Below are 24,416 nucleotides of genomic sequence, written 5' to 3'. Positions count from 1 at the left end.
ACCCAAGTATTCGGTTCCATAGTAAGAATACATCAGCGGGAATGGCTTCCTCTTTTTCATGGCATACTGTTTCCCAGAGTCCAGGATGGCCTGACAAATTGATTTGATCTGGGCTGGGGTCAGCACCTGAGTAAGGAAATCAAGAAGCAGAAGTAAAGTCACGATCTTCATTATTCCTCTGACACCACATTTTCTTGCTTAAATAGTCCATCAGCATAAACCCCCCACACTCCTCTTCTTCTTTGTAAATAAGCTCAGCCCACCACACCTTTTTTTTTTTTTAAACCACTGATTCTCTCTCTGCTGTCAAGTTTATCTCCCCTCTTCAGAAAATTTGCTGTTCTGATGGCAAACACAAATCTTTACTGCTATAGGCTTTTGTAAAAGGCAAAGACCACCTTACAGCTGTTATGTCATTAATCCTTGTCACAAGAACAAGCAGTTGCTCAGAAAAGAACAAAGACTGGTCCTAAGTGACCATGCTTAACAAAGCTGTTACTCCTGATATATGGCATGGGTCTGGCTCAGACAATGGGCCTTCAGTTTGTGTCATTTTGATTGTGCTTATAAAGCCACAATTCTATGACAACTGCTACATGACAGACTCAACAGAGCCTGCTTTTGCAGTCTCTGAAGGGCTTCCTAGGTGCCTGCCAAGGCAGGAGACACAAGATACATGGGTTCTATCCCTGCGTGGGGAAGATCTCCTGGAGGAGGAAATGGCAACTCGTTCAAGTATTCTTGCCTGGAGATTCCCATGGACAGAGGAGCCTGGTGGGCTATAGTCCATAGGGTTGCAAAAAGTGAGATGCGTCTGAGCACAGCACAGCAGAGCAGAAGGAAACCAAAGTCCAGTAAGGACCAATACAAAAGAACTTTCACTATCAAAATGACTCTGGGCACTTCCCTTTGGTCCAGCGGTTAAGACTCCCTGCTTCCACTGCAAGGGGCAGGGGTTCCAGCCCTGGTTGGGGAATGAAGATCCCACATCAAAAACAAAATGACTGAATAGAGAATGGCCAAAAGGCAATGCATGACATGCCGTCTCCCATATTTTATTCAATTTCCCCACTGTACGTTTGAGGGCTATAGAGATTAAAATGTTCTCAAGCCTACAAAGCATCACTGCAATTATTAGGGTTCCGCTCAGGTATGCAATGTTCTCTGCCACCCACTCAGCCTCAGGGCTGACTGGATACTCCATTTAGCACCCTCTCATATCCCCGTTACTCTTGGCACAGCACCCACTGTGTTCTTTCTCTCTTTCTCTCTAGTGGATGATCAGATGCAAAGACCCTGACATCTCATCATTTTGGTATCCTTGGTTCCTAATGCTGAGCCTGAGGGGGCCTTTGGTAACTGATGAGTGAGTAAGAGCCAGGTGTACTGGCATGAAAAGCAGAGTCCTCCCTCTCCTCTTTCCTTTACTCCACCCCGCCCACCCCCCAGCTGTTTCCCCTTCCTTCCGAAATTATTTCCTAAGCCCTTAGTATCACATGGCAGGAAAGCCTGTCCCAGATGCTGGAGACATAACAGTAAACAGGATGACAAGACCTTTACTCTCATGAAGCCAACCTTCCAAAAAGGCAAACCTATGTAAGAAAAGTACTAGTCAGAGTAACCAAAAAAAAAAAGAAAAACCACCTACAGTTCAGCCTTGGCCTGAATGAATGAATCTGGAATCAAGTCTATTGGGTTTTGTTTTTTCTCTAAAGACTCACACATCAAATTTTCCTATGTGGTATCTGCCATCTGACTCACCCAATCCTTTAGAAATAACTAATGATTTCTTAAATCATGATTTACCCAACATTAGAAGGGGCTTCCCAGGTGGCGCTAGTGGTAAAGAACCCACCTGCCAATGCAGGAGACTAAGAGACACAGGTTAGATTCCAGGGTTGGGGAGATCCCTGGAGAAGGAAATGGCAACCCACTCCAGTATTTTTGCCTAGAGAATCCCCAGGACAGAGGATCCTGGTGGACTATGGTCCATAGGGTCGCAAAGAGTCAGACATGACTGAAGCAACTTAGCATCCATGCACGCACAGAAGGGCAAACTATAATCCAGGATTTGGCCTCTTCAAATCTAGCATTTAATTTGGAAAAATAATTACATAAAAAGGAAGTTGTTCATTAATTTGCCAATTACCATTACTGAGCTACTAGTCCAGTGAGGCCCTCTATTAGGTATTGTGGGGGAACTCTAGAAAGCCTGGGAAACATTTTTTTTAGACAAAAGTCTATAATAGAGCAATCAAAGTTCACAAGCCCACCTCACGTCAGAATGACCATCATCAAAAAGTCTGCAAATAATAAATGCTGGAGAGGGTGTGGAGAAAATGGAACCAACCCTCTTAGACAGTTGGTGGAATATAAATTGGTATAGCCACTATGGAGAACAGCGTGGAGGTTCCTTCAGAAACTCAAAATAGAAATACCATATACGTCTGGAGAAAACTCTAATTTGAAAAGATACATGCACACCAATGTTCACAGCAGCACTGTTCACGACAGCCAAGACAAGGAAGCAACCTAAATGTTTATTGGCAGAGGAATGTATAAAGATGTGGTTTATATATATAATGAAATATTTCTCAGCCATAAAAAAATGAAGCAATGTCATTTGCAGCAACATGGATGGACCTAGAGATTATCATACTAAGTGAAGAAAGTCAGACAGAGAAAAACAAATATCATATGATATAATTTATATGCACAATCTAAAAAATGACATAAATGAACTTGTTTACAAAACAGAAATAGACTCACTGACAGAGTAAACAAACTTATTGTTACCAAAGGGGAAAGGGGGGGCAGATGAATTAGGAATTTGGGATTAACAGATATATATTACTATATATAAAATAGATAACCAACAAGGATCTACTGTATAGCACAAGGAACTATCTTCAGTATTTTTTAATAACCTATAAGAGAAAATAATCTGAAAAAAGGAATACATATATATATATATATAAAATATAACTGAATCACTTTGCTGTACATCTGAAACATTGTAAAACAACTTATATTTTTTCTTTAATTAAAAAAGAAAAGTTCATGAGCCCAGGCAGGCGTGGAAAGAAGCTGTAGTGCAGAGCATGTAACACATCAGCTTCATTAAGACTTTGGGTCCCCATTTTCCATTTGGTTGCTCAGAAACAATTACAGGTATGCCATGAGTTTCAACTTAAATTTCTCTTTTTATTAGGTACCTATCTTTGCCTCTTGGGTTTACTCCTTCCTAACATTCCCAAAGACCTATCTTCCGACACCTTCCCACCATCATTTCAAGGCTTAGCCCCAGGTCTTTCCTTAGCTGAATAGCCCATTTCTCTTATATTTTCCACTCTGCATCTATCAAATTGCTACCAAAATTTCAATTTGCCACTAAAAACATCTTTCTCTGTGCCTTTATTGGCATCAACTGATCTCACATTTGGTCTGACTCTACCTAATATCTTGCATTATCAGTCTCATATCAACCCCACCATCCTGGCTCACTCTCAGAAACTTGCCAAGAGCCTCAAAAGGCATGAACTTAAAAGGAGTCTATTCTGGTACCATCCATAATTCCCTGGGAATATATTTGGCTCTTCACCTGAACTAAGGTCCTGTTTGCCTCTTCTGGTCTTGAATCCATACAACAGAGACAATTTTTGTGACAGGAAAAGGCCACGGAGTTTCAGGGTATGTACTCATTTGAATGACCAAAGTTTTCCCTATTTGACTTCTGTGCCGATAACTGAAAACTGGATTACTTTTTCCTCCGTTGAACATATATTCATGTCTCCTTTTCCTCCACCTGCTTGTTTTTTTTTTTTTTTTTTTTTCTCTATTTTTTGACCACACAGTGCCGCATAGGAGATCTTAGTTCTCTGACCAGGGATCGAACCTTTGCCCCCTGCAGTGAAAGTGTGGTGTCCTAACCACACTGGACCACCAAGGGAAGTCCCATCCACCTGCTTGTTTTTAACCTAGGAAAAAAAAAAATCAACTTTGGTTCTATGTGGTGCCCTCTCTTTTCCTTTCCACCCCTAATCCACAGCTCCCAATAGAGAATGAGTTTATAAAATATTGCAAAACCTCCCCGGTCATGCATCATGTCTGGGCGGTTTCCTCTTATCTCTCAGAAACACTATGAAAAACAAAGAGAAACGGCGCTTGTTGGGCTGGATAAAGACCAGTTATGCGTGCAGTTCTTTATCGCTGGGAACAGGCAAGACCTACCCTTGGCTTTATTGATCAGCAAATAAAAAGTGAAGAGTGCTCGTGAAAAGTGTGCGGAAGAGACCATCGAGGAAGAGGGTCCTGGTCTCACTGTCCTTCCCCCCAATGCACAGTACATTAGGAAGGAAGGAGATGACATGGTGGAGGGGTGGAGGTGGACAGTGGCTGCTTCATGTTCTCTCATAGGTCTGCCCTCTCCAATATCCCTTCAGGTCCCATTCCCAGCTCAGAGTAATACATTAGCACACATACCGTGAAGAAGACGGCCTCCCAGCTTCTGAAACCTGCTGAAGCCTTAGGAATGAGGAAACAGCATTTCCACTGGGGAGAAAGGAGTGACTGCGGGTGGCAGAGAGGGGCTCCCTGCCCATTAGGCCTTTATCAGAACACACCCAAATTCCCTCTCCTGTATTTGTAGCATATAATAAGGTTATTTACGTACTGATGTTTTGGATGGATTTGGTTCTCTTTTCTAATTATTATTATTATTATTATTTTTTACTATAGTTGATTTCCAGTGTTGTGTTAATTTCTGCTGTATAGCAAAGGGACTCAGTTATATACATATATACATTCTTTTTATATTCTTTTCCATTACAGTAATCACAGGATATTGAACATAGTTCCCTGTGCTACCACAGTAGGACTTTGCTGATTATCCATTCTGTATGTGGTCGTTTGCATTTGCTAATCCCACACTCCCAGTCCACCCTCCCGCAACCCAGCCCTGCCTTGGCAACCACAAGTCTGTTGTCTATGTCCGTGAATCTCTGTTTCAAAGACACATTCATTTGTGACACATTTTAGATTCTACATATAAGTGACAGCATATGGTATTTGGATTTGGTTCTTTAAATAAATTTTTTACACTGAATTGAAATAAATTAAGATATGTCAAACATGCAAAGCAAGTCTCTGGTGGTTTGGTGTAAATAGTTTGATTAGTTTAGCTGATTGCCTTCGCTGGTCCTTGAACAGAGGTGTCTGTTGTGAAAGAGTCCTATGGGGCTGGGCTGTGAGCATGAAGAGATGAGAGCACAATAAAGCTCATGCTATGTTGCTTGGCCCCAACCTAAAGGTCGAGCTCTGATGCAACCACCTCCCTACTGAGGATACATGATCTTTCTTAAGGAAATAAACAAAATGGGCTAAGCCACAGAAAGCCTGCCTCACCACAGACCCCTTTTCAGAGTGAAGTGTCCTGCTCACAGGCCCTCTGAAGTGGAGGTCTTTGCTAGCTTACTATCAACCACGGCCAGCATGAGCAAGCAACAGTCCAAAATGCCCTGAGTAGGTGACTGTCCAGCCAGATGGAATGCAAAAGGTCACTCCAATATCATGCCAAACACACATGTAACAGAGCAAGAATCTAATGCAGTTAATGTCAGGTTAGCTGACACGTGGTGATTTCCTTCAGCAATGTATTTCACCCACTCATTTGCCCCACCATTCTGGTGGTAGCACAAATTTCTGCTTTGAGAAAGAAAAAAGCCATTTGATGATCAATGAACACAAAAATGACTTTTTTTTAGGTTTTAAAAAAAATTATTGGAGTAGAGTTGATTTACAATGTCATGTTAGTTTCAAGTATACAGCAAAGTGATTTGATTATACATATACATATATTCATTCTTCAAATTTTTTTTTTTTTTTTGCTGCACTGCTCAGCATGTGGCATCTTAGCTCCCTGGCGAGGGACTGAACCCACATCCCCTGCACTGGAAGTGTGGAGTCTTAACTACTGGACCGCCAGGGAAGTCTCCCTCTTCCTTCTTTTTATGATACCCATGGAGATAATAGCTCTGAGGAAAAACGGCTTTTGAGTTATTAAGATCCTGGGTATTTTAATACTTAAAGCTGATAAGATAAACAACAGACTTGAAGGCTATATAGAGTCAGGATGGAGCTAAAGCTGTTCAAGGCGGGCAGAGGTGACATGGAATAGAAACCAGGAAGTGGAAAGTCAGTGTGGAGTTCCTGTTGTCCTAGCTCTACTCCCTTGCAATAGGCATTATGAAAGATCCTATAATCTCCTGAAAAGGTTTGGAAAATTATAGGTAGTTAGGATGCGTGCCCCCCTCCCACCTGGAATTTGGGGAGATGGCAGACTCAGAGATGTGGCTCTTGTCTCAGGGTCTGGGGCCAGTAACAGAGATACTGCTACATAGCATGTCCACAAGAGAGACAGAAGCAATCCCAAGTTTCCTGTGGGTACCATGGTGGAGCAGAAAAACATCCCATATCCAAAAAAGTAAATTTTTCTAACAAAATTCCCTGTCCAAATTTAGAAGTTAGGGATTTTTTTTTTTGGTACAAAGTCAAAATATAAACAAATGGTTAGAGGCCTCTTTCAGGCTTTGATTCAGTTGAAAGCCACTAAGTTACAGATAAGAGCCAGGCCTGCAGGAAATCTCTGGAGTGGGTGGAGATGTATGTAAGGTGTTGAGAAGACAAAAACTTATAGAAGTTTCTTTGATGCAGAAGAAGCGTAAAGAGATAAGGTACAGCTAAGGGAGGCAGGCTTTCCTCGTGGTGCAGTGGTAAAGAATCTGCCTGCCAATGCAGGAGACATGGGTTTGGTCCCTGATTCAGGAAGACCCTTGGAGAAGGAAATGGCAACTCACTCCAATGTTTTTGCCTGGAGAATTCCATGGACAGAGGAGCTTGGTGGGCTACAGTCTATGGGGTCACACAGAGTTGGACATGACTCAGCAACTGAGCATGCACAACTAAGGGAAGGCTTTCAAACAGGAAACAGATACTGACGAATCAGACAATTTACATTATGTGCTTGGCCTGTGCTGGGCACTTTGAGAGAACATATATTTTTCTTTCTTTTTTTGATGTGGACCATTGTTTAAAGTCTTTATTGAACTTGTTGCAGTATTGCTTCTGTTTATGTTTTGGTTTTTTGATTGTGAGGCATGTGAGATCTTGGCTCCTTGATTAGGGATTGAGCCAGCACCCCCTGCAATGGAAGCCGAAATCTTAACCACTGGCCCACCAGGGAAGTCCCAAGACAAGATATAATCTCAATAAATAGACTTAACACCTGAATCATTTAAATAGTGAAATATTTTGCATTTGTTTAAATTCTCAAAGTCATGATCTATAGGGGTAAGGTGGAGGGAGAGAATATTGAGGGCTTCACAGAGAGAAAGGGATATGAGCTAAGCTTTGAAGGACAGTTGGGAAGTGAATAAATGAAAGGAGATGGGGGCACAGAGAGAAGGTATTTTAAGTGGTGGGATGGAGAAAAGCCTGTGTATTATGGCCAGGCTTCTCAAATTGCAGTGTGCACACAGATTACCTGGTGCTCTTGTTAAAATGCAGATTCTGATTCCGTGAGTCCGGGATGGGACCAGGACTCTATAGTTCTAACAAGCTCCCAGGCGAGGTTGCTGACCTCACCTAGACCACACCTGAAGCAGGAAGGGGTTATGGGAGCAGGGAGGCTGACTGCAGTAGAGGATTTCTCTTGAAAAGGGTGAGAACTTAGATGGAACTGTAGAAAGTTCCCAAAGAATGTTCGAGGAAGCAAGAGTGTGCCCCAGAGGCAAGAACACTGCAGCTGTAATTTCAAAGACCAGAACCCAGGAAAGAGAAGCGATAACAATGGTAAATTCTCTTCCATTTTGCCATGTGGAGGAAAAGTCCCTCCAAAATCTGCAAACCCCAGTGGGGAGCTCTCTTAGCCAATGTGGCCAGGTTTGTTATTTAACTTAATTAGTCTCCAAATAGGGCGCGTGTGCTGGTGCAGAAGGAGCAAGTCCCTTGCATCTAGTTTTCCTGATGCTCTATGACCATTATTATGCTGGGTGATGAGGAACCGGAGGCAGGTTACTCTAGTTAATGATTATCTTCCAATCATCAAAGGGATTCAGCAGGGAATTTCACGTACAAACATTTGGTCCTAGACACCATTTCAAACTTGTTTCTTTTCCCTTCTCATGTTGAGACACCCAAGCCAGGAAAACACTGGGAACGAGAAAAGCAAAACAGGTTTTACCCCATTCCTGCAGACTGACTGCCGGTTTGAAAGATTTATTATAAGTACCTGGTAACCCAATCTGCAGCAAGTGTCACTAGATGATTTTGTTCTGTTTCCTCCAAGAGATGAAATGTCTCAGAGCCTGAGCTGCCCTTTCTACAAAAATAGGCTCACAATGATTTGCCCCTTCTACCCCCTCAGGTGACAGTGAGACCTATTTTAAAAAAGCAGTTCCCATTTGGGGTTAGCAGATGTAAACTGGTATATATAGAATGGATAAATAACAAGATTCTACTGTATAGCACAGAGAACTATACTCAATATCCTGTGATAGACCAGAATGGAAAAGAATTTGAAAAAGAATGTGTGTGTGTGTGTGTGTGTGTGTGTGTGTATAAAATGGAGTCACTTTCTGTACAGCAGAAATTAACACAACACTGTAAGTTAACTATACTTTAAATTTTTATAAAAGCAAAAAAAAAAAAAAGCAGTTCCCATTAGCAAATTCCGATTTTGTTAAGCTTACAATCGTATCTAGCTCTAGGTCACAGTGAATATCAGCCTTAGTCAATCGTGTCAGTTGTCCCCACTGTCCCTTGCCAGCTATCCAGTTCTCAGCAGTCCGTGAAGCTAGAGTTGGCTATGTGACTTCATTTTGATCAATGGGGAAATCTGCTGAGGTGGGAGCTTCCTGGAAAGCTCTTGATTTCAGCATAAATGGAAGTAAAATGGACACACTTGGCTTTTCCTGCCTTTCCTCTTTTTGGCGCCTTGAATGTTTATGTGAGGCCTGGAGCTATAGCAGCCATTTTGCATCCTGAGGCAATAAGCTTGTGGATGACATGCCAACATTCAAAGAACAATAGATGAGAAAGATCCTGGGGGTTTTGGACATCATTGGGCATCTGTACCACAACCAGGACCACCTATCTCCATAAGTCTTTTGTTATCAGAGAAAAAGTATTTCCTTTCTTAAAGTCACTGTTCATTGGATTACTTACAAACTCACATCAACTAGGCAGCCATAAAGTGCCAATCTAACGGCACTGCTAACATTCATTTCCCTGTAAAGCAATTTTTGCCCACATACTCCTCTGTTTCCATGGAAACCTCTAGCTCCGGAGCTCTTTATAGTGAAACTGACTGCCTGAGTGGACAAATTCAAATGCAGTTTTTAGTGCTGGCAGTACTCACAAGGTTGTGATTGATTTTTCTTGTTAAGTGCTATCCTAGAGCCCAAAGACAAAGCCTAGCAAACACACTGTCACCTTGCTGCCACTGCCCTGTGTGACCTCCCGACTCCTTGCACTTATCTTGCTCCAGGTCAGGGACAGGGGACACTCTTGAAGCTGCCCCAGGACAGTAGATCCTCAAACCCTCAAAGTTGATGTGGGGAGACAGTGAGGAGACTTGTGGGAGCCTCAGAAACAAGTTCTGTGAAGCAATCACCTTCTATACCAGGAACCACTGTCACCTCAACTTAAGTAACTGTATTATGTACTATCTGTCCTGTCACTTGAGAGAGAGCTATTCATGAAAATGGTCCTAGAAGAACAGTATCTGAACCATTTGTGACATTTTAAGGCTTAATAACTCTTTTGCCTAGATATTTTGGACAGAATAAGCTGAATGGATTTATTTTCCATGGGCCTGTGGGAATGACAGGTGCCTTGAAGGTCAGAGTCAGGGAGAGAAGGCAGAGATGCTTTAAAACAGTTTAAATCTTTTAGTCTTCTTTTTCCCCCAATACCTTAAAATACATTTTTAATAAATGTGTTCCTAGGGTCTAAAGGAAGCTAAGGCCATAAATGGTACCTTCTCTGCATGCAAAATAAAACCTAAAGGTATTGGGGTGGTGGGGTGGATTGGATGACCATGGTGGGGAAATTTGGAATTTTTGGTTTTGTGGTTATATGGCCCTGAGTGAGTGATGCAACCTCTCTGCTTGCACAGTCTTCATTGGTAAAATGAGGTAGCTGGGGCTGCCCTGGTGGCTCAGAGGTAAAGAGTCCACCTGCCAGTTCAGGAGACACGGGTTCGATTCCTGCTCCAGAGACTCCACATACCATGAAGCAGGTAAACCAGTGTGCTCTAGAGCCCGGGGTCCACAACCACTGAAGCCAGAGTGCCTAGAGTCTGTGATCCACAACAAGAGAAGCCACCGAAATGAAAAGGCCATGCACTGCAACTAGAGAGTACCCCTGGCTCGCTGCAACTAGAGAAGAGCTTGCATAGCAATGAAGACTCAGCATAGCCAGCAATTAAAAAAATTTTTTTTAATTTAAAAAATGAGGTAGTTGACCAAATAAGTTCCTGGGGCCAATCTGGTTCCTGACGGTTTATAAATATGCATCTAACTTTCCTTCTTTCCCATGTATCATTGAGGCACTGGAAGGAATTCTCTGCATGATCGTGTTTGAAGTGGTTCCATCATGGTGACACACTGTGCTTTCAGATACTTTGAAGGGAAAGTGATTCTGGTTTCTTGTTTTCTGGTATCTTTTCAGAAACAGTTTTAGCCAGGGATCTTTAGGAAAGCTATATCCTAAGATTCCATCCCTTTCTACATAAACAGCACATTAAAAAGGGAGATTTGGGTGAGATGTATGGAGAGAGTAACATGGAAACTTAAATTACCATAGGTAAAATAGATAGCCAATGGGAATTTGCTGTATGACTCAGGGAACTCAATCCGGGGGTCTGGAAAAACCTAGAGGGGTGGGATGGGGAGGAAGGTGGGAGGGAGAGGGAGGGGACATGGGTGTACCTATGGCTGATTTGTGTTGATGTTTGGCAGAAGCCAACACAATACTGTGATGCAGTTATTCTTCAATTTATTTTTTTTTTCAATTTAAAAAAATTTAAAAAGGAGATCTGGGGTGACTTGGGCATGCAAGTATGCTGGAGGGAGATGCCAGCCCTCCCACCTCTTTAGGGGCCAGGAAGCCAGGATGAACACAAGCATCTCTGTGGCTGCTTTCAATTTTCATTTTAGGGCCAGGGGAAGGAGGAGGAGGAAGAATGAATCTCAGGAGGGCCTGGTTCTGAGGCTGAAGACGAGAGGAGAGTCAAGTATTAGATCAACACCTTTACTCTGTTAAGTACACTCCGCAGAGCCACCTCCTTAGATTTCAGCATCTGCAAATTCCATGTGGTTGCTGTGCAATGAACACAGCCAGGGGCTCCATCCTGGTCCTTACAAAGGCTTGGGGATAGTGAACCACCAGGATGTATAACCAGTACTAAGCAAAGCAGGATTTATAACCTTGTAAGTTAGTAAGGTCTTTGTCATACAAACCATTTATCCTGTAAATATTTATGGAGCCCTACACTTGGAGAACATCTGTCAACAAAAGAGAGAAAAATCCCTGCCATTGTGGAGATGACATTTCACTTTGAATACATGCATAGTATGCTCTATATTTTATTACCCCCAATATGTCTTGTGCAGCCACTCTCCATCATTTGTTATTATTTTAATGGGGCTGTCTTCAGAAAGAAATCAATGTTAAGCAAATTGTGTGCCTCATCTCAGGTTGCCTGGGGAACATTTTAACAGGAGATGAAATCCATTCATAGGTTCCAATGTCCAATGGAGGGTAATCACGAAAAGTGTAAGTATGGACACAGGAGAGAAATGGCCAGCTGGCCAGTTGCTGTAGCAGATAATTCCCATGAAATGTTTAAAAACAGAGGCCCCGCTCTATACTAAGACTGTAAAGGAGGTAGAACTGAACACTTATCTTTTTTTTTTTTTTAAAAAAAAAAAAAGTCTACTCAGGATGCTGGGGCACAGACACTTCTTTACAGGGCTTTGCATTGCAAATCCAGCATGATTTAGTATTGCAAATATCACAGGTGGTTAGAACAAGGAACTCAGCTTAATCTTATCTGGTTCACATAAGCTGGGCTGTTTTTACTCCTGGTCACAGAGTAGACTCTTAATTATAAGCTTAATGCCAGGTATGTCTCTGTAAATATCTTTCATTGGTTGTAACACAAAATATTACTGACCATTTACCAATTATTCTGCCAATGCAGGAGAAGCAAGAGACATGGGTTCAATTCCTGGGTCGGGAAGATCCCCTGGAGATGGAAATGGCAACCCACTCCAGTATTCTTGCCTGAAAAATCTCATGTACAGAGGAGCCTGGTGGGCTACAGTCCATGGGGTCGCAAAGAGTTGGACACAACTGAGCATGCACACACACACACAAAAGCATGCATCTCCAGGATACTGAAAGAGCAGCTCAGTGTTTAATATGTGAAGCATGAAGATATATTAAATATAGAATTACTAGGCTGGTGCAAATGTAATTGTGGTTTCAGATAGTGAATTTTAAATCATTGTAACTAGGCTCACAATTGCACTCATCTCACATGCTAGTAAAGTAATGCTCAAAATTCTCCAAGCTATGCTTCAGCAATATGTGAACCGTGAACTTCCAGATGTTCAAGCTGGTTTTAGAAAAGGCACAGGAACCAGAGATCAAATTGCCAACATCTGCTGGATCATCGAAAAAGCAAGAGAGTTCCAGAAAAATATCTATTTCTGCTTTATTGACTATGCCAAAGCCTTTGACTGTGTGGATCACAATAAACTGTGGAAAATTCTGAAGGAGATGGGAATACCAGACCACCTGACCTGCCTCTTGAGAAACCTATATGCAGGTCAGGAAGCAACAGTTAGAACTGGACATGGAACAACAGACTGGTTCCAAATAGGAAAAGGAGAAAGTCAAGGCTGTATATTGTCACCCTGCTTATTTAACTTATATGCAGAGTACATCATGAGAAATGCTGGGCTGGAGGAAGCACAAGCTGGAATCAAGATTGTTGGGAGAAATATCAATAACCTCAGATATGCAGATGACACCACCCTTATGGCAGAAAGTGAAGAACTAAAGAGTCTCCTGATGAAAGTGAAAGAGGAGAGTGAAAAGGTTGGCTTAAAGCTCAACGTTCAGAAAATTAAGATCATGGCATCCAGTCGCATCACTTCATGGCAAATAGATGGGGAAACAGTGAAAACAGTGGCAGACTTTATTTTTCTGGGCTCCAAAATCACTGCAGATGGTGACTGCAGCCATGAAAGTAAAAGATGCTTACTCCTTGGAAGGAAAGTTATGACCAACCTAGATGGCATATTAAAAAGCAGAGATATTACTTTGCCAACCAAGGTCCATCTAGTCAAGGCTATGGTTTTTCCAGTGGTCATGTATGGATGTGAGAGTTGGACTGTGAAGAAAGCTGAGTGCCGAAGAATTGATGCTTTTGAACTGTGGTGCTGGAGAAGACTCTTGCGAGTCCCTTGTACTGCAAGGAGATCCAACCAGTCCATTCTAAAGGAGACCAGTCCTGGGTATTCATTGGAAGGACTGATGCTGAGGCTGAAACTCCAATACTTTGGCCACCTCATGAGAAGAGTTGACTCACTGGAAAAGACCCTGACGTTGGGAGGGACTCGGGGCACGAGGAAAGGGGACGGCAGAGGATGAGATGGCTGGATGGCATCACTGACTCGATGGACATGAGTTTGGGTGAACTCTGGGATTTGGTGATGAACAGGGAGGCCTGGCATGCTGCGATTCATGGGGTCACAAAGAGTCGGACACGACTGAGCGACTGAACTGAACTGAACTGAAATAGGCTCAAACACATCTTTATTAATCAAAATTCGAACCATTACAATCAACACATTTTTGCCAATGAGAAAGAAGTTTGTTTATTCCCAAAGCATAAAAATCCATGCTTCAGGATTCAACAAACTTTTGGAAAGCATTTTCTGCATCTTGCTGGTTGTGGAAGCGTTTTCCCTGCAGAAAGTTGTCAAGATGCTTGAAGAAGTGGTAGGTAGTTGGTGAGAGGTCAGGTGAATATGGCGGATGAGGCAAAACCTCATAGCCTAATTCGTTCAACTTTTGAAGCACTGGTTGTACGACATGTGGTCGCATGATGTTGTGGAGAAGAACTGGACCCATTATGTTGACCAATTCCGACTGCAGGCATTGCAATTTTTGGTGCATCTCACTGATTTGCTGAGCCTACTTCTCAGATGTAATGGTTTCGCCAGGATTCAGAGAGCTGTAGTGGATCAGACTGGCAGCAGATCACCAAACAGTGACCATGACTTTTTTTTGGTACAAGTTTGGCTTTGGGAAGTGCTTTGGAGCTTATTCTCGGTCCAACCACTGAGCTGGTCATCACTGGTTTTCATATAAAATCCACTTTTTGTTGCACATCCAATCTGATCAAGAAATGGTTTGTTATTATTGCCCAGAATAAGAGAAGATGACACTTCAAAACAATGATTTCCTTGATTTGCGGTCAGCTCATGAGGCACCCACTTATCGAGAGCCTTTTCACCTTTCCAATTTGCTTCAAAGGCCACATGACTGTAGAATGGTTCATGTTGAGTTCTTCAGCATCTTCTCATGTAGTTGTAAGAGGATCAGCTTCGATGATTGCTAACAGTTGGTCATTGTCACTTTCCGATGGCTGGTCACTGCACTCCTCATCTTCAAGGTTCTCTTCTCCTTTATAAAACTCCTTGAACCACCACTGCACTGTACGTTAGTTAGCAGTTCCTGGGTCAAATGCGTTGTTGATACTGCAAGCTGTCTCCGCTGCTTTATGACCCATTTTGAACTTGAATAAGAAAATTGCTCAAATTTGCTTTTTGTCTAACATCAATTCTATAGTCTAAGTATGAAATAAATAGCAAGTAATAAGTCATTAGCAAAAAAACATACAGCAAGAAATGCACATTAAAGTGATGGATAACATAACCACATTTATTTAAGAATATATTCTAATATCAAAGGCAAATTTCAACAATGCAAAAACTACAATTACTTTTGCACCAACCTAAAATAGTAATGAAGAGGCACTTACAAAATAAAGTATCCCAAGTACATGATGAAAGAACTCCAGACAAAATTGATCCAGGTGATAGATGCATGTGAGATATACAGATTTACTGTGAGAAGTGGAGAATTTGGACTTCTACTATAGTACATCAGTTTCCAAGGGAAAGAAGTATCTAGGGCCACTAGTTAGGATGTCCACAGCACCTTAATTCCTATTCATAAGCTTTATTCATAAGGCCTGGAAATATCCTAATCATCCATAGTTAGAATGAACAAATTTGAAATACTCACACAATGGAATACTACTCAACAATAAAGATAACAAATTACTGATACCTATAACAGGGATGGAGCTCACAAACATACTGAACTAAAGGAGCCAGGCATGTAAGAGTACACTAGATGATTCCATTTATTTGAAATTCAGGAATAGGCAAAATCAAACTATGGTGATAGAGGTCAAAAGAGTGGTTACCTCCAGAATCTTTTGTGTGTGTGTCGGCGAGGGGGGCAGGGCAAGTGGTACTAACTGGGATAAAGGAACTTTTGGGGATGATGGAAACATTCTTTTCCTTAAGCTGGGTAATGTATATTTGACAGTGAAATCACTGAACTATGCACTTAAGATTTATACATTTTTCTATATGTAAACTATACTTCAACTTTTACAAAGCAAAATAAATCAAGGTATTGAACAGTTTACTTATCGAATGATAGAACAAACAGTCTAGCTGTTCATTAACACATTTTGTCTGAGCATCAAGGTCCTTTGCACGGAAGATACCAACAGCACTAGGTTGGTGAAGAAGGGCATGAAGAAGGGCCTTTCTTAGTCTTGTGTGAAATTTAAGGAAAAAAAGAAAAGCAGGCTCCCTTCTGGGCAGACGAATTGCATAAAGTAGCACATCACCTCTGGGCTGATGCAGTGCCAGGCCAAGGCTTTGTGACCAAAACACAGAGGCTGGGTTTCACGTCCCTTGCCCTTCTGACCAGATGCCCTTGTGTAGGCAACCTTGACAATCACAGGGCTGCCCAGTTTTCTGGAAGGAAACCAGAGATCTGGGAGCAGCCAAGCATGAAAAAGGACTCACACTTGAATCCAGAAAGCTGCCAGACCCCAGGCAGTGTTGTCTCTTTTGGTGACACAGGTCTCTGCCTCTGTCATCTTCTACAGACCCATTTTCTTGACTTCTCTATGGCTGAAGGTCACCTCCACCACACCATAATACACAACAGCTTCCAAGGTTTATAATGTACCTCAGTTTCAGTCATACTTGTGGATCACCTAGAACCACCGAAACCTAATGTTGAATTCCTGAGAGAAAATCTGATTGGCTCACCCTTGGTCAGGTGCATTTACCCTGAATGCATCAATATGGGTGCAAAAACCCACCCAGGTAGGGAGTGGGATGGTGTTTCATAAAGAACTAGGATTATTTTGAGCTAAGCAGACTTTTCCCAAAGTCTACTACACTCACAAATTATTAGAAAACTTGACAACCCAGTGGCTTAATCCAATAAAAGGTTATTTTTTTTTTTTGCATTAAAAAAATAGTCTAGAAGTAGCTGGCTGCTGGCTGATATTGTTTACTTGTGATGTCAGAGCCAGGATGTCACAATTCTCTCTTCCTTCCCTCATGTTGGCCCATGGGCACAAAATGGCTGCTGTAACTCCAGGTGTCATGTTTACATTCAAGGCAGGAAGAAATGGGGAAGGGCAGCACCAGTCATGCCCGTTTTCTCAGGAAAGCAAAATGCTTCCCCAAACTCCAAGCAGACTTCTATTGACATGTCATTAGCTAGTACTGTTCGACATAGCCACCCTGACAGAGAGGTTGGAAAACCAAATAATTATCTGAGAACATCGCTATGCCAAACAAGATTAGGCTTCTGTTAGTAAAGACAACGTGGAAAATGAGTATTTGGGAGGTAGCAGTGTTTGCCACCAGACAGAACCATAGGAATCCACCTTTTCTGAAAAATTTATGTTAGTCATTCACGACCATGTCCGAACACAGGTGATGGAAAGCACTCTTAATTCCTTTTAAAAAAAAATCCATTGCCTCTCGTCACACACTAAGCCACTCAATTTTGCACTGCACCACCTAGGATCCTTCAGCTAGGGTTTGCATTCTCTCTCAAAAGCTGTCAGGGAGGAAACTGGTCAGGGCAGGTTTATCAGCTCCCAGTCTAATGGTCCAAGTGCTATACAAATGCCTTTTTGGTACCAAAAGACAATACAGGATTTTAGGAAGCATGATCAAAAGAGCTCTGCTTTCTCTAATTATACTGCTATTTCAGAAGTGATCTCAAAGGTATTTCAATATATGCAAATAGATCCTATTCCCTTTTAAAATCTGTTCCGTAGTAGAAGCAGGTGTAGGAGTTGAGGGGAGAGGGAATAGCCAACCATAGGCAGGCTCACCTTTCAAAGGCAGGGGTGGGACTAGATGGCTCCCAGGCATCCCTACATGCACAATAATGATATTGTGCTTTCTAAATCAGTCTCTTCAAATCATGAGGGACATTTACAAGAAACAAATGTAGATTAGCATTACCTTTTAACTGAGAGATGATGTATTCTATGAGGTGAGAAAAAGGCCATGGAGAAGGACAAAGTGTACCTACCCATGTGGTAAGCCATGGTAAGTGAAGAAATTCTAATCTTCTAGCTGATTTTAACATACAAATAAAATCATCTTCAAAGACAATGGCACTGTTTTTTATATTTAAATATGTAGTTATCATATATACATTTAATGACAAAAGTGGGGGAGAACCATGTTAATGGGGGGAGATCTTGTTTAGACAGTTGTTCATAAAACCTAGGTTCTTGTTATTTTTGAATACTTATATATGTTAATCTTGTTCTTACTTCAACTCATATCCTAACTTCAAAGTGGAAGGAAAATAATAAATGTTGGGGATTAAATTATAAACCAATATGAGGAAGAATCCTAAAAGTCTACAGATGGAAACTGAAATAATTATCTGTGATTCCCTGGGCAAATTACTTCTACTGTGTGGATCTCAGTTTTTTCACCCATGAAATGGAGATATTAAAGAACCTTAAAAGCCCTTTCTTGCTCTAAATTCACTTTGTTAAAGAAGTTTACTGAGGTCAGAGTTTGCTCTGGTGGTTTCAAGTCTTCAAGTTCCCAAGATCCCCAGACTACCCTAGTCTGACATTTCTTCACTTAATTCTGTAAAGTTCCCCAGTATTCTGTTTTTTTTTTCCCCCAATATTCTGTTAATGTAACCCACTTTCAATTTTTTATTTTTGTAAATGATTAGTATAGAATTCCAAAGGATTATAAGAGTGGTACAAAATTTCCCATATACCATTTACCCATAGTCATCTTTTCTTAACATTTGCTTTACCGTTGCTTATTTTCAAAGGGGGAATTTTAGAGTAAGTTGCAGATATGATGCTCCTTTACCCAAAAATTGTTGTTGTTTAGTTGCTAATTCATGTCTGACTCTTCCCTACCCAGGGATCGAACCCATGTTTCCTGAATTGGCGGGTAGATTCTTTACCACTGAGCCACCAGGGAAGCCCTCACCTTAAAATACTTCAGTGTATATTTCTTATAAACAAGGACATTCTCTTACCTAACTACAGTGTAACTATAAAAAATTGGGAAATTTAATATTGATGTAGTATTATTATGTAATCTATAGTCTATATTTACAATTCCCCAATAATCCCAATAATGCCCCTGAAAGATATATCTATATATTTCTATCTATCTATCCATCTTTCTATCTGGACTTCCCTGGTGGCTTAGCAGTAAAGAATCTGCCTGCCAATGCAGGAGATGTGGGTTTGATCTCTGAGTTGGGAAGATCTCCTGGCGAAGGAAATGGCAACCCAATCCAGTATTATTCCCTGGAAAATTCCATGGACAGAGGAGCCTGGCGGGCTATAGTCATGGGGTCACAAAAAGAGTTGGATACGACTGAATGCCTAAACAACAACTATATGTATATATACATACTCACACACACATATATATACATACATAAATACATATATGCATGTTTTCTGTTACAGGATCCAATTCAAAATCACACACTGGACTTAGTTGTCATGCCCTTTAGACTTCATTAGTCTGTAACAGATTCTCAGCCTTTCTTTGTCTTTGACATTTTGGAAAAATATGGACAATTTATTTCATAGGATGCCCCTCCGTTTGGATACGTACAATGTTCCTCACAATCAGATTATAGTTATGCATTTGGGTAGAAAGCTCCCAGAAGTGATGTCATATTTGACCCATACAGGTGCCCATCTTCCGCCTTTTAAAGTTAAGCTACTTCAACTTGAATTTCTATCATCTAGACTTTTTAAAGTTATGACTAATTTACAGCTTGAGTTGCTGAAGATCCCCCAGGTTCTTTTAACATCATCTCCACAGTAAGGTGTCATCACTTAAGGCCTGGCTATATCCCAGTTGGAAAGCACCAGAACTTAGGAGTTTGGGCCAAAGCAGAACAGCTATTAAATAGACTCTGAGAGTCAATGAGTCAGCTGAGTGGGTGGAGAGCAGACAGGTAGGTCCCGGAAGTCAGAGCCCACTGAGGTCAAAGCGCCAGTCAAAAAGGATCGTAAATACTGATTGCAGGGCAGGGTTACGGGTTCACTGCCTGGCTTTATAAAGCTGATGGGTGGAGCCAGCCCACCAGCTCCGGGGGTGTTAGTCACAGACCTCAGAGGCGGGCAAGAGTAAGGTGTTTCTGGCTTTGGCAGCTCCTGAGGTGCCCGTACTCTCTCACATACCTCAGGCGTGGCATTACACTGAGACTTCCCATTACCCCAGACCAATGCTTCTCACATTTTAATATGTATCTGGATGCCTGTGGATCTTGTGAATGTGCAGAGTCTGGAGTGAGGACTGAAGTTTTGCATTTCTAATGAATCCACAGGTGATGCCAGTGGTGCTGGTTCAAACAGCACTTGGAGTTCTAGAACTGTCAGAGAACACGGTTTTGTGCTGTGGCAGAAATGGAGGTGCTAACACTTGCACAGGTACCTTGGAGTTGCCATTACTGTGACATTCCCCTCTCCTCTAAATACCATCGCCCAGGAGCTCCTATGAGCCTATTGATTCAGAATTCACTGAATACTCTCCTAAGTCATTTAAATCCCAAAAGTGACTCCTAAAAGATAGAGAGGTGAAAAAGGAAAAGATGACACATCTGGCACATTGCAAAGCCAGAAATAAAGTGGAACTCCATAAATGGGAAGTAGTGAACAATGGCGCTTCCCAGGTGGCTTAGTGGTGAAAAATTTGACTGCCAAAGTGGGAGATGCTGGTTTGATCCCTGGGTCAGGAAGATCCCCTGAAGAAGGAAATGGAAAGCAAATACCTATTCCAGTATTCTTGCCTGGAGAATCCCATGGACAGAGGAACCCTGTGGGCTACAGTCCATAGGGTCGCTAAGAATCGGACACAATTTGGCAAACTAAACAACAACAACACAAGTGAACAATGGCCTTATAAAAAATGAATTCACGTGAAGTCTTATGTTGATGGTCCTGAAAAACTGTGTGTCCTGAAAAGGGGTGGCTCCCCCTGGCAGCGGAAGTGTTGACTTTACAGCAATCCTCACTTTTTCTACACACAATTATAGTCTACCTTCATCATAACAATAATATGAGGGCTTGCCTCATAGTTCAGTTGGTAAAGAATCTGCCTGCAATGCAGGAGACCCAGGTTCAATCCCTGGGTCAGGAAGATCCCCTGGAGAAGGAAATGGCAACCCACTCCAGTATTCTTGCCAGGAGAATCCTATGGACAGAAGAGCCTGGCAGACCACAATCCTTAGGGTCGCAATAGTTGGACACGACTTAGGGACTACACCACCACATCCATAACATAACAGACCTGGTGACTCAGGCTAATTTCCTTTCAGCAAGCACCTCTAAATAGGCTTGTCACAGCCTTCCCATAATACTCCCAGATGTTCTCAAACTGAGAAGGTTAGAATGGAAGTAGCAAGGGCATTACTCACAGGAAACAAGAACCTGGTTATTATTAACAATTCACAAGTCTGGCAAATTCTTTAAAGTCAGTCTCTTGTAAGGCTCTATTTTGAAAAGGCAAGAATGTCAGTTGGGTATTACAGCTCTGTGGAAGGTAAATTGAGGACATGGCAGGAGAAACACTATGTGAAAAGCCAGTCTAACCATGCAGCAAATTGTTGATTACATTTGCTTTCAATTAAAGGGAAAGGATGTTCAAATCTTGAGGACCAAACAGGACATTTTACTCCAGCAGAGGGAGCCTATGAAACAGCCAAAAAGCAACCCTAAATACCAATGTTCCTTCGATCTTGTCAGAGTGAATTAAGGATCATTTGCCAAAAAAAGAAAAACACAGTGACAGTCTATTGAAGCATGAAAGCATGACAATGACCTTGAAATGGTCAAGTGTTCAGGAAATGTGTGCTTAGTGAATAGTGCCGCCTCCCTGTTAGCCACTCATCAATCCCAGGGGGAAGCCAACATTAAATCATGAGCCATACCTGACTTTGGGGAGGAACTCATTTAGTAAACAGAATTCGGTTGTGGGGATGGAGGGCTAACTTTCCTTAAGGTCCACCTATGCTTCATGGTTTATGTTTAACCTTCAAATGCATCCAGAGAAAAGAGCTCAGTGCTATCTTGAAAATGAAGAAACAGGTTTTAATAAGCTGCTGCTGCTGCTAAGTCGCTTCAGTCATGTCCGACTCTGTGTGACCCCAGAGACGGCAGCCCACCAGGCTGCCCCTTCCCTGGGATTCTCCAGGCAAGAACACTGGAGTGGGTTGCCATTTCCTTCTCCAATGCATGAAAGTGAAAAGTGAAAGGGAAGTCGCTCAGACGTGTCCGACTCTTTGTGACCCAGGGACTGCAGCCTACCAGGCTCCTTCGTCCATGGGATTTTCCAGGCAAGAATACTGGAGTGGGGCGCCATTGCCTTCTCTGTTTTAAGAAGCTAGTGATTTGTTAATGCTCACACATCTAGGAAGTGCAGGAGGTTGGGTTCTTATTCTAAATTTTCATTCTACTCATATAGGATTATACATCCACACCTTTGCCATGTAACTGCAGTACTTCCCATGGTGGGGAGGGCATATTTTGCTGCCTTATTTATTGATGGTCTTGGCCATGTGAACTAGTTTGGTCAAAGAAGTGCTAATGACATAAGCAGGTGCTTTAAATATGCTTGCATAGTTTGTCATGTTCTGAAACACATGAAATGGGGCTAAATCCTACCCATGGCCTAAAGCAGAGCCACCCTACCCCCTCCAGAAAACCTGCAGACCATTAGCAAGAAAAAAATCAATATATATTATTTATTGTAAGTTACCTAGATGTGGGATTATCTCTTACAAAGTAAATCTGACTAATACAGAAACTCTGTGGAATATATCTAGCCCCAACTAGAAGATGAGAATACCAGGGAGATGAGGAATTAAGTGGATGATTCAAACAGGAAAATAATTCCCAGGGGCATCCAGCAGGGTTCTCCTAATGTCTGACTGGCCAAAACTGTGTAACATGGCTACCTATAGCTGCAAGAGAGGCTAGAAAAGTATCTGGCATTATAAGTCCCTATTATGGGGACTAGTGTCCATCAGCATAGAAGAGGAGATAAATGTTTTTGAGCAGACACTCAACAGTGTCTGCTGTCCCAGTATCGTCAGGCTCCAATGTCCATTATCTTTACCAGTTCCCTATACTGTGTTCTATCAAAGGTAGGCAGAACCTACTTTGAAGTCCCTTCAACTTGACCACAGTGAGCTCAATATGGTAACATGATTTGGCCCCTTCTTTGGCACTTGCCATGAGAAGAACACCCTCCAGGTAAATGATGGCCCAAGGAGAATGAGGACACACATGGAGCCAAGCTGAACCCACACAGAGCTTCCCCAGGAGTGAGGGAACATAAATATTTGTTGTTGTAAGCCACTGAGATTTAGGGGTGTTTGTAAGAAATTTTAAAATGGTAACAGTGTTTTGAAGCTCACTCAGATGCATATCGGAGAAGGCAATGGCACCCCACTCCAGTACTCTTGCCTGGAAAATCCCATGGTCGCTAAGAGTCAGGCACGACTGAGCGACTTCACTTTCACTTTTCATTTTCATGCATTGGAGAAGGAAATGGCAACCCACTCCAGTGTTCTTGCCTGGAGAATCCTAGGGATGGCGGAGCCTAATGGGCTGCCGTCTCTGGGGTCGCACAGAGTCGGACACGACTGAAGTGACTTAGCAGCAGCAGCAGCAGCAGATCCATATGGCTACCAGTTTTAGATAACCACTCAGGGATGTCTGCACATGGCACTTCATGTAGCTACCTTAGTCAAAGAGCATTCCAAAGAATCTTCTAAAACACCGCCCTCTCCCCACTGCCCTCAGTTTGACTGGTATATACTTCTATGGGTTTTCTCCTACTCAGAGGCAGTTGAAAGATGACCAAAACTCACATGGGAGAGTTGGAAAGGTTCTGAATGTGGGATGATGCACTTTTGGGGGCTACCCAAGGCCCATCATGAGGAGGAAGCAATGGAGGCCAGGGTGGAGGTTGATTCCTTAACCATCACCTCCACCACTACTGCCCAACTGCTGATATTTCAGTAAAATATGTAGTGTGGTATGGCTTATCCCTCCCAAACTTCAGGTCAGAGAATCTTTTGAGAGAAAGTTGTTTAAAAGAGCAAAGAAAATGCCAGAAATGTGCTACCCATTATATTCTGGCCACAATTGGTATTTTAAAAATGTGTCAGTATTAGGTATGCAACAGCTAATTAAAAACTTGGCCTCTATTCCCATGGAACTTAAATTTATTTAGTATAATAAAATAATTTTTCCATGGATAAAATATTTAAACAATATTTTAAAAGTAATCATAAAAGTTGTAGAAGAAAACATGTTAGAAATGATGTTACATATGTTGGTAAGACGTGATGGATGATATTAACATTTAAAATTTCACAAAAAAATCAGAGAAACAATTTACAGGAAAAAAGAAAAGGACATGAGCAAGGAATCTGCATATAATGATATGCAAAAACGTATGCAAAGATCATCATCACACATAATTAGAGAGAAGCAATTTAAAATTAGATACCATGTTTAATCTAGCAGAGGGGTAGAAATGGGTAAGTAAAATTTGTAGCACACAAAACTTTTGTGGAAAAAAGCTCATATACTATTAAGCAGGGAGCTAAATAGCTGCTGCCTCTTGGAAAGGAATTTCTCAACACTGATCAAAAACTGTCTTATCAATTTCAACAAACATTTGTTCCCAAGTGTACAAAGATATATGTACATATATGCA

At 41.8% G+C, this 24,416-nt stretch overlaps 1 protein-coding gene across 1 annotated transcript in view; it reads right to left on the bottom strand.

Annotated features, from left to right (window-relative positions):
* The window catches only part of LANCL3 (LanC like family member 3), a 121,821-nt gene that overhangs the window by 25,123 nt on the left and 72,282 nt on the right, over positions 1-24,416 (bottom strand). Inside the window, exon 2 of the mRNA XM_086387637.1 lies at positions 3-126. Within this exon, the coding sequence (XP_086243763.1) occupies positions 3-126 (124 nt within the window). The remainder of the gene's footprint in view (positions 1-2; positions 127-24,416) is intronic.

The sequence above is a fragment of the Bos grunniens genome, chromosome X, assembly GCF_055505025.1.
Source record: "Bos grunniens cultivar Pamir isolate PY7600 chromosome X, Bosgru_T2T1.0, whole genome shotgun sequence".
NCBI classification, from domain to species: domain Eukaryota; kingdom Metazoa; phylum Chordata; class Mammalia; order Artiodactyla; family Bovidae; genus Bos; species Bos grunniens.
This window is presented reverse-complemented; position numbering and strand designations above follow the sequence as displayed.